Genomic DNA, 13,655 nt, shown 5'->3' on the forward strand with positions numbered 1-13,655 from the left:
CAAGGGCACGTTGCTGTCCCATGCAGAACTTTCCACTAGGACTCCAAGGTCCTGCTGCATGCTAGCTTGTTTCATTTTATCACTTTGAATGTCTTTGTGTGGTGACAAGGTATTATTTTTCCTTTGCACAAAGGCCATGAGAACTTACTTTGGACCTTGAGTGACTGACTTCCTGTAATTTTGCCAGACCAAAGAAGCTGTAAATAAATGTACAACTCTTTTCTTATTATTTTTTTTTCTAAAACCCAAGCTCAATAAAAACATAACTCTTGAGGCTTGGTGAGAGGATCATCATCATCGTGATGCTTTACACAAGTGCCATGCTGTATTTTCAGCAATGATGAAACATCATTTCTGCATAGGAAACTGAGGTTTTGCTGCCTCCTCTGTGATCAATAAAGCTTTTTATGCTGTTAGGCTGAACTGATGAGAGCCAGGCAGCTTTCAAGAGATAATGGGAGAGAGTAACGACAGAAGTGTGAGCACAGAGGTGTTTGTGATAGACTTTGCATCATTGGATAATTCCTTGGCTGCTAATGAAACAAAGCCAGCAAGGAGCATTGTGTGTGATCTGTTTCAAGATGTGTTTGCTCCTGCAAGAGATGGCAAGTGGGAGCATAAGGAGTACAAACCTGTTCAGAAAACCCTCTGATGGCAAAACAGAGTCTGTAGAGAATGCTCTTTTGCCTTTTTCCCCTCTTTGCTTGCTCTGTTGCCAACTCCTCCAATACTGTGTCCACTCTTCCTCTTTTTTTTCTCTTTTTTTTTTCCCTTCTTCTAGTTTTTCTTCCTTTCCCCACCCCTCCTTTTTTTCTTCTATTTTTCTTTGGCTTTTTCTTACTTTTTAAATTTTTCTTTTTATTTGGTTTTTTTATCCTTTTCTTTCTTTTTATCTTCTTCTTTTCTTCTCTTTTTTCCCCTTCTTTTTTTTCTTGCTCTTTTCCCCTCTTCTTGCTCCTTTTTTTGCCCCCCTCCTCTTCATGGTCCTTTTTTTGACCTTCCTTCTCTTCATGCTCCTTTTTTTGCCCTTCCTCCTCTTCATGCGCCTTCTTTTTTTTCCCCCTCCTCCTCTTCATGCGCCTTCTTTTTTTTGCCCCCCTCCTCCTCTTCATGCGCCTTCTTTTTTTTGCCCCCCTCCTCCTCTTCTTGCGCCTTCTTTTTTTTGCCCCCCTCCTCCTCTTCTTGCGCCTTCTTTTTTTTGCCCCCCTCCTCCTCTTCTTGCGCCTTCTTTTTTTTGCCCCCCTCCTCCTCTTGCTCCTTTTTTGCCCCCAGCAGTGTGCTTTTCCAATTGAATCTCTGTGACAATCTTGGTGACATTAACTTTTGTCTCTTTCTGTAAATATATGAAGACATTATGCTGTATTCTATTGATTGTGTGATGCTTCATATGCACCTATGCTTCTTTCTTCTGGATTTGACAACATGTCTTAACTGTTTGTTAGGTTTGGGAGACCCTGCTTCCTTTTATGTTGCTGTGATTTTTCTTTTGAATGGATTCATGATGTCCCTGTTCTTCATATATGGTACATACCTCAGGTAAGGCACTTGAGAGTGAGCTACTTAGCTGGTACAAACTGCCAGATTTTAAACAGAACTTGGGAAAGTGAATGCTATTTTTTTTTTAATAGGATATTGCTTATTTGTTTGTACAGTTGTAGTGCTTTTTATTACATGGACATTGTCACCAAACGTTACTGGAATAGAGAAGGTTTTTGCTTACAGTAAATGATGATGGTGAAAAAAGTTGTGGCATGTGTCAGTGAAGTGGGATCTCATTCATACTGATGGGTTGTGGATAAAACTGAAATGCTGTACAGATCTCAACTGGTTTTTGACAGGTTTCTGCTCTTAAAATGATCAATGTAACTCATTTTTAATCAAAGTTTCAACGGTAGTATACTTTTAACCAAGACTGGAGTTTCTCCAGTACTTTACCTCAAGTCATACTGCACAGCTTTCAATTTTAACTTAATTGAAATGGCTGAAACACCTCTGCTATGTATGAGGATAGGCTGAGGGAGCTGGGGTTGTTCAGCCTGGAGAAGAGAAGACTCTAGAGGGACCTCAGAGCTGCCTTCCAGTACCTGAAGGGATCCTACAGGAAGGCTGCAGAGGGACCTTTCCTAAGGGTGTCTAGAGACAGGAAAAGGGGGAATGGTTTGAAGTTGAGGGAGAGCAGGGTTAGACTGGAGCTTAGGAAGAAGTTCTTCAGTAGGAGGGTGGTGAGACTCTGGAATAGGCTGTCCAGGGAGGCTGTGGCTGCCTCCTCTATGGGGGTGTTGAAAGTTAGGCTGGATGAGGCCTTAATTAGCTGAGTGTAGTTGAGAGGTGTCCCTGCCCATGGTGAGGAGGTTGGAAGAGATAATCTCTAAGGTGCCTTCCAACCTGAGCCATTCTATGATTCACTTCCCTTTTCCAATGAATTACTGAAAACAGAAACCGTCCTTAAATTTCAGGAACTGCAATGCACTTTCATACAAAAATAGACTCCACGTTCAGCAGTAAAACAGAAGTGGAAATATTTCTCCATTTACCTCTATTTTCTTTTGTCAGCTTTGCAAAAAAACCCAAAAGGCTGCTACATTTTCCTCTGAGGAATGTGATTGTTTTCTCCTCTCACTCCCTGCCTTCCCTGTCTTGTGTATTTTTTCCTGCTTTCTCTGAGGTGTTGTGCTGGTAGTTCAAATAAAGAACATTGCAGGTCAGGAGCTGACAGTGAAAAGAGGAATTTGTCTACTGCAACTGTTAGATGCTCAGGCGTTAAACATATTATTTCTTAACACAGGAAAGAAGGATCCCAGGTTTTGAGGAAGCAGATAAACTTCGAATATTTCTGTCATGAACTTGGCCTTTTCCTCTTAAGGGCAGTGTATAGAAACCCACATTTTATATACTAATATCATTTAAAAACCAATAAGGTCTTAATTTCTCAGGCTTGGGCTGTGTAATTCAGATTTTAATATACATGATCTGCAAGATAAGTGGTCAAAGGTAGGAGCAGGAGGGTCTGGGTCAAAGGTAGGAGCAGGAGGGTCTGGGTCAAAGGTAGGAGCAGGAGGGTCTGGGTCAAAGGTAGGAGCAGGAGGGTCTGGGTCAAAGGTAGGAGCAGGAGGGTCTGGGTCAAAGGTAGGAGCAGGAGGGTCTGGGTCAAAGGTAGGAGCAGGAGGGTCTGGGTCAAAGGTAGGAGGAGAAATTTCTGGGGAGACCTTACAGCTACATTTCAATATCTGAAGGGGACCTACAGGAAGGCTGGGGAAGGACTTCTGAGAAGGGCTTATAGTGACAGGATGAGGTGCAATGGTGTGAAACTGGAGCAGGGTAGTCTTTGGTTGGACATGAGGGAGAAGCTCTTTCTAGTAAGATTGGTGAAATACTGAAACAGGTTGCCCAGAGCTGACAGTCAAATGCATGCACACTAGTTGAGACCCCATCCCTGGAGGTATTCAAGGTCAGATTCAACAAGGCTCTGAGCAACCTGATCTAGTGAAGGATGTCCCTGCTGGCTGCAGAGGGGTTGGACTAGAAAACTTTTGGAGGTCTCTTCCAACCCAAACTATTCAATGATTCTATGAGTTTAGGCGTCAGCTTATTGTACCCAGGGAACCCAAGGAGTAGTTATTTCATTGTTCCAGAGCTGACTCTACCAGGCCAAGTGGAACTGTTTGGGTCACCTGCAGTTCTTTAAAAATTCCTAATTCTTTATTAAATTTAGATTATTCTTTATTAAACATGGGGGGATGTAGGTTCCAGCTGAAGGGTGTGTACTTCACCAGTTGTAGCATGGTATGGGAGTTTGAGTGGAAGGAGTTATGGCACAGAAAAGTTTAACTTCTGCATCTCTTAATGATAGCATTGTTAGAAGATTACTACAGAGTCTATACTCAACCTTCTGTGAAATGAGCTCTGTACACTTCCTTTTCTGGAAGAGGTAGTGACAAGGTATGTGAGATGCATTTCCCTATTTTGTACTACAGATGTCCTGATATTTCCTGAGCCCTTACAGAGGCTGAGAACTCTGCAGCCTTCTTAACACAATTCAGAGCTTTGCAGCAGAGACTTGAAGGTTTTTTCACAATGTCAACCTTTAGCATAGACCTTGAGTTTTGTTTCTAGTTCTAAGCAGGCCTTTTTGGTAAACCTTCAGTTTGCTTTGTTTCTCAGACTAACATTTTTTGTTATTAAATACACTCTTTTAGTTATTTTGGGTTTCAGTGTTTATGCTTTTAGAATTTGGGGAATTAAAGGCTGGCAAGAATGCATGGTTCCTAAAGATTGGTGTAGCACACAGTTGGTATTTTTAATCCTCCCACTTTGTACCCAGAACTCCAGAGCAGTGTTTGACTTGTGTGTTAGTGATGGGTGCAGAGGATCTGGGGTTTCTTTGGTTACTTGTAAAGAACCTTAGCAGCTGACAGAAACTTTTGTTTAGTGGCAAAAATGGAACATGCTGTCATTCATAGGAACAGCATGAAAAAAAAAGTGCTTTGCTTTTATCACAGGGCGTGAGTAACTGCAAATTTAGGCAAACAGGAGTTCTTTGCTTACATGAGTGCAATTTTAGTGAGCAAATTCAGGCAAACAGGAACCTGATCTATTGCTTTATTGAGATGGGATAAATCTAAGCAATATCTTTGGGGTTTAATGTTGATTCTGTGGTGCTGATGTATTCAGTAGGTAAATTTTCATCCTGAAGTCAAGGGAATTTTCATGTTAACATCACAGTAAAGAAATAATAAATAATAATTTTAAAAAAATTAAATTATGTGTTTTATTCACCATTTCATGGATTAATTTATGGTTTTTGAATGTTCTTGGTGCGATTACCCTAACATAGTCTTAGGCCAAAATTCCCTATTGGGTGATTGAGCATGCAAATTCTGAAGTTATTTGCTCAGCATCTTGAGGGACTTTATTTATATTGCCTGGTGTTTAAAAAAGAAGAAGAAGAGGGGAAAAAAGGCATGGTATTGAAATAAATAAATTAATTTTTAAAAATGTAAAAAAAAAAAAAAGTTTGGCAGTTTTCCAAGCCAAGCTGTGGGTACAGCAGATGAAGCACCAGATGTAAGGATCTAAGCCAGAGTTCTCAAGGAGTGGAATAATGGTTATCCAAGTTATTTCTGTTTAAAATTGGTGTTCTGCAGGAAAGAGCTGATAGATGAAGAGTGCTCTGCTCTGAAATAAACACTGTCTGACTAAGTAGCACTGTTATGTTGTGTGTAGGTTGCTATGCCTTGATGCTTGAGAGCATTCCTCACCTCCTTCCTCGACAAACAGCTGTACATTAGTGCTGCTTTACATTTTTTTGTTTTCTTTTTTAAGCAGCACTGACCATTATGAGATTTTCCTTCTTTTCACAGTGGGAGCCGTCTAGGAGGCCTTGTTACTGTGATGTGTTTCTTTTTCAACCATGGAGAGGTAGGTCACCATCCCTTACCACCACCACCCCCACCCACCTTTTTCTTTAATGAAATGAAAATTAGCTTAAAGATAATTATGTTGCTTATCTGTTGGATGGATGTGAAGGGAATAAGATGGTGGTTGAGCACTGGAACAGGTTGCCCAGAGAGGTGGTTCAGACCCCATCCCTGGAGATACTCAAGGTGAGGCCCAGTGGAGCTCTGGGTGACCTGATCTAGTTGAGGATGTCCCTGCTCACTGCAGGGGTGTTGGATTTGATGACCTTTAGAGGTCCCTTTCAACTCAAGTGATTCTATGATTCTAAGATGTTGCTGAAAGCAAAATAATCTATGACTTGAAAATGTGTAACAGTCCAATGTGTCACCTTAGGGTTTAAAAAAGAAACAAAGCAAAACCAAAACAAAGGAAAAAGAAAACAACAAACCCAAACAAACAAACAAAAAAACCACAAAAGAAAACCACCCCAAACCAAACAGAAATGTAAAGTGGCCCTGACATTGCAGTCTTGGTATCACAATGACTTCAAGTTTCAAAACATCCAAATATTCTATGTGCCCATTCCAGCTATAATTGGGCTGCATGTAGCACATCAGCCATCTTCAAAAATGAAGAAGATTCCCATGCTAAACTTCTTTAATATGCTGCATTACAGAAAAAAAACAACAAACAAAACCCAAAAGAAATTGTCACTTAAAACATCTCCCTCTGTCTCCAGCTGGAGAGGGAATGTTTCCAATGGTCTGTAGTAGTAGGACAAGGGGCAATGGTTTGAAATTAGAAAAGAGAAGATTTAGATTGGATGTTAAAATCAAGATCTTTAACATGAGGGTGGTGGAAAGTTTTTCTTTATGTTCATGTGGAACCTCTTCTGCTCCAGCTTACTCCCATTGCTCCTTGTCCTATCACTGGACATCCCTGAGCAGAGCCTGGCTCCATCTTCCTGACACTGCCCTGCACTTCTTTATCAACATGAATGAGGGCATCCCTCAGGCTCCTCTGCTCTAAGCTGAAGAGACCAAACTGCCTCAGCCTTCCCTTACAAAGAAGATCTCCCTTGGTGGCTCTGTACTGGACTCTTTCAAGCAGTTCCCTGAGATACTTGAACTGAAAGGCCCAGAACTGGACACAATATTCCAGGTGCAGCCACACCAGGGCAGAGTAGAGGGGGAGGAGAACCTCTCTCAACCCACTAACCTTCTTGGCCACAAGGGCACATTGCTGGCTCGTGGTCATCCTGTTGTCCACCAGGTCTCCCAGGTCTACTTTTCTGGAAGGATATGACTGAACTATCCAAGTGTGCTCTGCAAGTAATGGTATCTCAGATGTGATGCTGTGTGAAAAGTGGTTTTCCTTCCTGCACTTAGCTACTGATCCTAAGGCAGTATGTTTTCATTTGTGCTGTGCTCGTGCTCCTGTGTTTTAATGATTTCAAGCTCAGGCAGATCCTGTGTATATATACCTGCAGCACAGCTAGTTTACAGCCTTGATAAATCATCCACAGCTGATTGCATTTACTATTGCATCCCAAATATAGAAAAGCAGCTTGGGCCACATTAGTCAATCTACTTTTAAGGTAATGCTTCCTTTTTATGGTGGATGTGCTCAGCATTTCTTCTTCCCTGTCTTTATCTCTTCCAAGTATCAAAAAGATTCAATGAATCAAATGCTGCTGTGTAGTCTTGAAAAACCATCCAGTAGCCTACACTGCCTTACAGAAATCATATTTATTGCTAATAAAAATAACTTGAACTAAACTCATCATATCTGTGCAGTCAGCTGAAGACAACACATTAGTGTATATATATTTATGAAAGGTTTACTAGTAATCAAGGTGCAGCTTTTCCAGAGAGTGCTTTTTAGACAGCAAGGCCTGTGTTGGATTTATGTGATAGGCTTCTGTGCTTTGCATTTATCTTGTGCTATTTCTATACATTTATTTTACACTGCATGTTTTAATGGGCTTGTGAAATAGCAAGGCAATAAGGAAGGGCTTGTGTAATGCCAATTCTACTGATTTCTTTGATGGAGCAGGGCTTGTATCAGGTTGACTCCATGTTCTTTGATAAAACAGTAATTTAAAAATGTTGCTAAGATTATAAGAAGCAAAGGAGAAGGAACATCCTAGCATCAATATCCTATAAGCTCATCACAGGTTTATTATGGTCCATATTAAGGTGGCCTGACCTATGTTTTTGTCCTGAAGTTGTAAGGAACTTCTAATCTGTAGTGCAAATCTACTGGTAGTCATTTTGAACCCTTTTTATATGTATGCCAATATTTTTTTGGGGGGAGGGGATGTCATTGCCATCTGCAAGTGCTGCATGAAGAGCTGAATGTAAATATTGGAGATGACAGACAGCTCAGCCATTTGTCATGAACCTCAAGAGCTTAATGAAGAAGCTATTCAGTTGACCACGTTGCTTTATGCTCTGCTTGGTTGGAGTTAGAGTGAAATGTCTAAATTGGTATAAGCTCTGTAAGATCTTCATTTCAAGCAGCTCCATGGAGAAAGACCTTGGAGTCCTAGTGGACAGCAAGTTCTTCATGGGACAGCAATGTGTCCTGGTGGCCAAGAGGGACAATGGCATCCTGGGGTGCATTAAGAAAAGTGTGGCCAGCAGGGCTGTGGAGGTTCTCCTTCCCCTCTGCTATACGCTGATGAGACCACATCTGGAATGCTGTGTCCAGTTTTGGGCTCCCCCATTCAAGAGAGACAGGGATCTGCTGGAGAGAGTCCAACAGAGAGCTATGAGGATGATGAAAGGAGTTGGAACATCTGTCCTGTGAAGGGAGACTGAGAGCCCTGGGGCTGTTTAGTCTGGAGAAGAGAAGGCTGAGAGGGGATCTGATGGTCTATCAATATCTGAGGGGTGGGTGTCAGGTGCCAGGCTCTTCATGGTAGTGCCCAGGGATAGGACAAGGAACAACAGGTACACACTGGAACACAGGAGGATCCACCTCAACAGGAGGGGATGCTTCTTTATGGTAAGGGTGACAGAGCCCTGGAGCAGGCTGCCCAGAGAGATTGTGGAGTCTCCTTCTCTGGAGGCATTCAAAACCTTCCTGATTGTGTTCCTGTGTGACCTGCCCTAGGTGGTCCTGCTTTGGTGGGGGGGTTGGGCTGGGTGATCTCTGTTAGTTCCTTCCTACCCCTAACATTCTGTGATTGCAGAGCACAGCTTTGGACCTTACACTTTCTGTGCTGTTGCTGGTAGAAGTGAGAATTGTCTAAAACTCTAATGCCAGGTGTGTTGGGTTAGCCTTCAGATCCTCTCCCCACACACTTTCTCTAAGTGTGGCCTGAATTGAGAATGGTTTTACTTACCTGAATGAGTTGTTCATTTCCACAGAGGCAGGGACAAGCAGCTGCTGTCCTGGCTGTTTTTTCTTGGATGTTCTCTAGCTGTCACATCAAATTTTGGAAAGGCAGTGATCCATTTTAATTAAACAGTACATCACACACTTCAAATCTGGAAGCTGCTTCCTTTTTCCTCCTTTTTTTTTTTTTCCTGACTACCCAGCTTGTTGGTTTGGGGTTTTTTTTTTTGTTTTGCTTTTTTTTCCAAATTTGGTAGTGAATTCTCATGTAACTTGGTTTTGGCTTTGCTGAAGGATCCATGGCCACTCATTTTGAAGTACAAATGCTTTGCTTTATGGAAAGATAGCAGCAAATGTTAGCATCTAACCCAGTTCTTATTTTTAGTGCACTCGCGTCATGTGGACTCCACCTCTTCGTGAAAGTTTCTCATACCCCTTCCTTGTGCTTCAGATGTTGCTTTTGACCTATATTCTCAGGTACCTCTCAATTTCTACTCAGCATTTTGCAATGATTGAAAAACAAATGGAGATGTGTTTAAATGAATTTATTGAAGTACTTGCTAAAGTGCCTCTGTGTGCTGTGGCACTGACACTGTTAACACAGCAACTTTCCTGCGGCTGTTCGGTTGCAGACTCTGCACCAGCAGAACTGCAGTCACGTTGCTCACTTAGGAAAAGGGAAAAAAACTTTGCAACTTGAAGACTTGGTTACAATAAAAATCTGCACCAGCAGAACTGCAGTCACGTTGCTCACTTAGGAAAAGGGAAAAAAACTTTGCAACTTGAAGACTTGGTTACAATAAAAATCTGCACCAGCAGAACTGCAGTCACGTTGCTCACTTAGGAAAAGGGAAAAAAACTTTGCAACTTGAAGACTTGGTTACAATAAAAATCTGTGCACCAGCAGAACTGCAGTCACGTTGCTCACTTAGGAAAAGGGAAAAAAAACTTTGCAACTTGAAGACTTGGTTACAATAAAAATAATAATGACAGTGCTGGCACATTCATACCTAAGCTAAAAATCAAAGTTTTTGGTTGATGTCACATTCTTTCCATGAGAAACAAGCTGATACTCCAGCAATTGGGTTGCTCCCTCTTGGAGAGTGGGATGTTAGGCCAGGCTGGATGTGGCTGTGAGCAATCTGATCTAGAGTGAGGTGTCCCTGCCCATGGCAGGGGGTTTGGAACTGGATGATCCTTGAGGTCCCTTCCAACCCTGACAATTCTGATTCTGTGTTGGTTGCCCTTGGAATAAGCCTATACTATGATGTTATAAGCACCCATAAACTAGCATGTTCTTGCAGGTTTCAATGATTAATTAGCTCCTCTAACTACTTGAATGATTTAGAACAATCAAGTTTAATTGATGCAGGGATGCTCTTGGGGTCACTAGCCCTGCTTGGCGATGGTTGTTTCTAACATCATTGTGGCACTGGCTTGTCTCTATTTTGAATAAACATGATCAATAATCTTCAATATGAGGCTGCTGAGACAGGAATAGGCTGCCCAGGGAGGCTGTGGATGCCTTCTCCCTGGGGGGTGTTCAGGACCAGGCTGGATGAGGCCTTGAGCAGCTGAGTCTAATTGAGAGGTGTCCCTGGCTGTGGCAGGGAGGTTGGAGCAGATGGTCTGAATGGCCGCTTCCAACCGAAGCTGTTCTATGAATAATACTTGATGGCTTTTCCACCAACTCCATTACATCAGATTTGCAGCATATTTGTGATTTAGCTGAACTTTGTGCTTGTAACCCCAGATTTTCCTTTATTAGGTCACAGACATTTGTAGTTACTGATGATTAAACTGCAAATGTTTCTTTCTTGTTACTACTTTGTGGGGTTTAGGTGAAGAAAAGATAAACGCTGTCTAGAAAAAATATTTTGAGGAATGGTTTGTAGAGTGGTTACTGGATTTCATGTTAGAGAGACACTTGTTCATCTAATGCTAATTGTGAGGTCAAACAAAAGCTGAGGGAATTGCACTTTATGTTAGGGTGATCAGAGCACATAGGTTCTAGACCTGTAATTATGCCACTTCTTGGTTAGAGAGATTCCCTCTTGTTCTCAACATCTTGGTACTTAAAGTAGTACTTGGGCTTATGCAGATATTAATCTCAGCATTTCAGAGTGAGATTCCAAAAATGGGATAAAACAATTGAACATTCTGTTTCTCAGTTACAATTGCTGCTTCAAGAGCAGCTCTGGTTTAGGAATTCCAGTGAAGTATCCAGGAACTATCTTTACAGAGACTACAACTGAAATTCTTCATTATTATCACTTGGATCATGTATTGATTAGCACAGTAGAGTCATGGTCAGCATGACTTCTATTGGAAGTTTAGCTCAAGCCTTTGTAAATAAAAGCTGAAGAAAGCTTTACAGAGGAGACCTTATTGTGACCATCCAGTATCTGAAGGAAGCCTACAAGAAAGCTGGGGAGGGACTTTTTAGGGTGTCAGGGAGTGATAGGACTGGGGGGAATGGAACAAAACTGGAAGTGGTTAGGTTCAGATTGGATGGTAGGAAGAAACTCTTCCCCAGGAGGGTGGTGAGACACTGGCACAGGTTTCCCAGGGAGGTGGTGGAAGCCTCATCCATGGAAGTTTTGAAGGCCAAGCTGGATGTGGCTCTGAGCAACCTGCTCCAGTGTGAGGTGTCCCTGCCCCTATGGCAAGGGGGTTGGAACTGGATGATCCTTGAGGTCCCTTCCAATCTTGACAATTCTGTGATTCTAATTCTGCTGTAATCTGCTGAGTTTTACAACAGAACATTTAATTTTGTCTTCATTTGTTGGAGGCCACTTAGTGCAATTTGACAAGTGGCATGTCTCTGAACTCAAGGCTAACACAGGGTTAAATAAAGAGCACTTCTAGGAGGACATAGAGAATGGGCTGTTTGCGGTTAAAGATGAGTTTCACATATTTGTTGCTGCCCTCCTGCCGTGAAACCTCACTCAGGTTTGCTAGTGGAGAGTTGTAGAAAGTCAACATGGAAGGACTGTGTGAGAGAAATCAATTGCAAATGCAGACTGCTCAGAGAATAGTTGTGGTCCCAACTGAAACTGCAGTGGTTGTGACCTGACTGCAGAGTTGTCAGAAGCAGGTGGAGCACTACACGTGGCATGGGTTGGTCTGTCATATTGCTTGTTTGGTAATGAGTGAACTCCTCAGGTCAAAAGCATTAAGTATCAGGACCACTGGGGTTTGGATACTGATGGAAAATGGATGCTAGATTTACCTGAGCAGTGTTACTTTTAGTTGCTCAGCATTGCCAGCTAACTTCCAAGGTGCCATTGTTTTTCTTGCATTCTCTGTTGTTCTTTGCAACTCTGTGCAGAAATTTGTGTGATTTTATTTAACCAATGCCTATTCTGTCTCTTTTTCCCAAGGATTCCGAATATTAATACAGGAAGCTTGATTGCACTGTGTGTTTCTAATATCTTTTTCATGCTTCCCTGGCAGTTTGCTCAGTTTGTTCTTCTAACCCAGGTAAGACCATATTTCCCTCTGAATAGTCTTTTTGTCTTAGCTTTATGTAGGCAGCCACTGAGTTCACAACTGCTCTGATGCTTTCCTTTCAGCCAGATTTCCCTCTTCCTCTCAGGAAAGATTCACACCATTTATCACAGTATTTTTCTAGTCTTAAATTTAAAAGGTGACCATTCATACCACTCAGTTCTCTTTTCAGGACTAAAAAGAAAGAAATTACTCTTTCTCTTAAAAGCAGCCTCCAGCCTAAGATCAGCACATTAGAACAAGAAAAAAACTTTGTATATTGAAGTAGAAAAGTAAAAAGAAAAAGACATTCATCTTGCATCTCTTTAGGCTATTCCAATTTTTTTAGTGGAGCAGTGTTTGCATGGCATGTAACATCTGGCATGTAACATCTGGCATGATTTTGCATGATTTCCTATTTAATTTTGGTGAGCCTGAGCTTTTCTGTGACAGTTCAGACAGTAGAGGTGACTTTCAGGGAGTGTGGAAAGCTGGCAAATGCCAAGGGGAGCTGTCAAGTGCTGTCACACAGCACACTTCACACAATCATAGAATGGTCTGGGTTGGAAGGGACCTGCAAAGCTCATCCAGTCCAACCCCCTCTGCAGTCAGCAGGGACATCCTCCACTAGATCAGGTAGCTCAGGGCCCTGTGGAGCCCCACCTTGAATATCTCCAGGGATGGGGTCCCAGGCATCTCCCTGGGCAACCTGTTCCACTACCCTCATGGTAATAAACTTTTTCCTAAGGTAAAGAACTTTCCAGGTGAGGTTGAATGGGGCTATGAGCAACCTCATCTAGTTGAAGATGAACTTCTTCCTGACATCCAAACTAACTTCCTTAGTGTTTAAACTGATTGAAATCCATCTGTACCTTTTCAAGTGGCTATCCTATTGAGGCAGCTGTTGCTTGGTTGGAGTTGATAGTTTTGAGCAACCAATGTATGCTGTGCTGTTCAAGTTTCCTAACTGCAGAAAAGGAAGCCCCAGTAAATGATGTAAAAATACTGGGAGAAACTCATCACTAGAAGCTGTTTAAGATGCTGGGCCTGAAATTTGGAATTACAGATTCAATTCATAATTTTGCTGATTTCCCATGTGGCTTGTAGCAAGCTGCCTTAATCACTGGATCTCATTTTCCTCAGCTGCACATTAGGGATGTTCCCATACTTTGCTGAAAAGTTCCAATTAAATCATGTTAGTGAATGATTTGGGTTGGGTTTGGGGTGAGTTGTTGGAGGGGGTTTTGTTGTGCTTTTGTTTATTGGTTTGTTCTGTTTTAAATCCAAGGGTGATGTTTAGTGCTATGTTTTGATGGCTTGCATTTTTATCAAGCTGGATACCTATTAAATATTTGAATGTGTTTGATAATTGTTATTCAGAGCACCACAATAAGGTTTTGTTTGGGGTTTTTTTTATATTGAAAGAA

General features: G+C 41.8%; 1 protein-coding gene across 1 annotated transcript in view; it reads left to right on the plus strand.

Annotated features, from left to right (window-relative positions):
* The window catches only part of DPY19L1 (dpy-19 like C-mannosyltransferase 1), a 53,483-nt gene that overhangs the window by 19,005 nt on the left and 20,823 nt on the right, over positions 1 to 13,655 (plus strand). The window contains exons 7-10 of the mRNA XM_054384959.1: positions 1,443 to 1,536; positions 5,361 to 5,418; positions 9,125 to 9,216; positions 12,123 to 12,222. Of these exons, the coding sequence (XP_054240934.1) occupies positions 1,443 to 1,536; positions 5,361 to 5,418; positions 9,125 to 9,216; positions 12,123 to 12,222 (344 nt within the window). The remainder of the gene's footprint in view (positions 1 to 1,442; positions 1,537 to 5,360; positions 5,419 to 9,124; positions 9,217 to 12,122; positions 12,223 to 13,655) is intronic.

This window comes from Indicator indicator, chromosome 11 (assembly GCF_027791375.1).
Source record: "Indicator indicator isolate 239-I01 chromosome 11, UM_Iind_1.1, whole genome shotgun sequence".
Classification (NCBI taxonomy): domain Eukaryota; kingdom Metazoa; phylum Chordata; class Aves; order Piciformes; family Indicatoridae; genus Indicator; species Indicator indicator.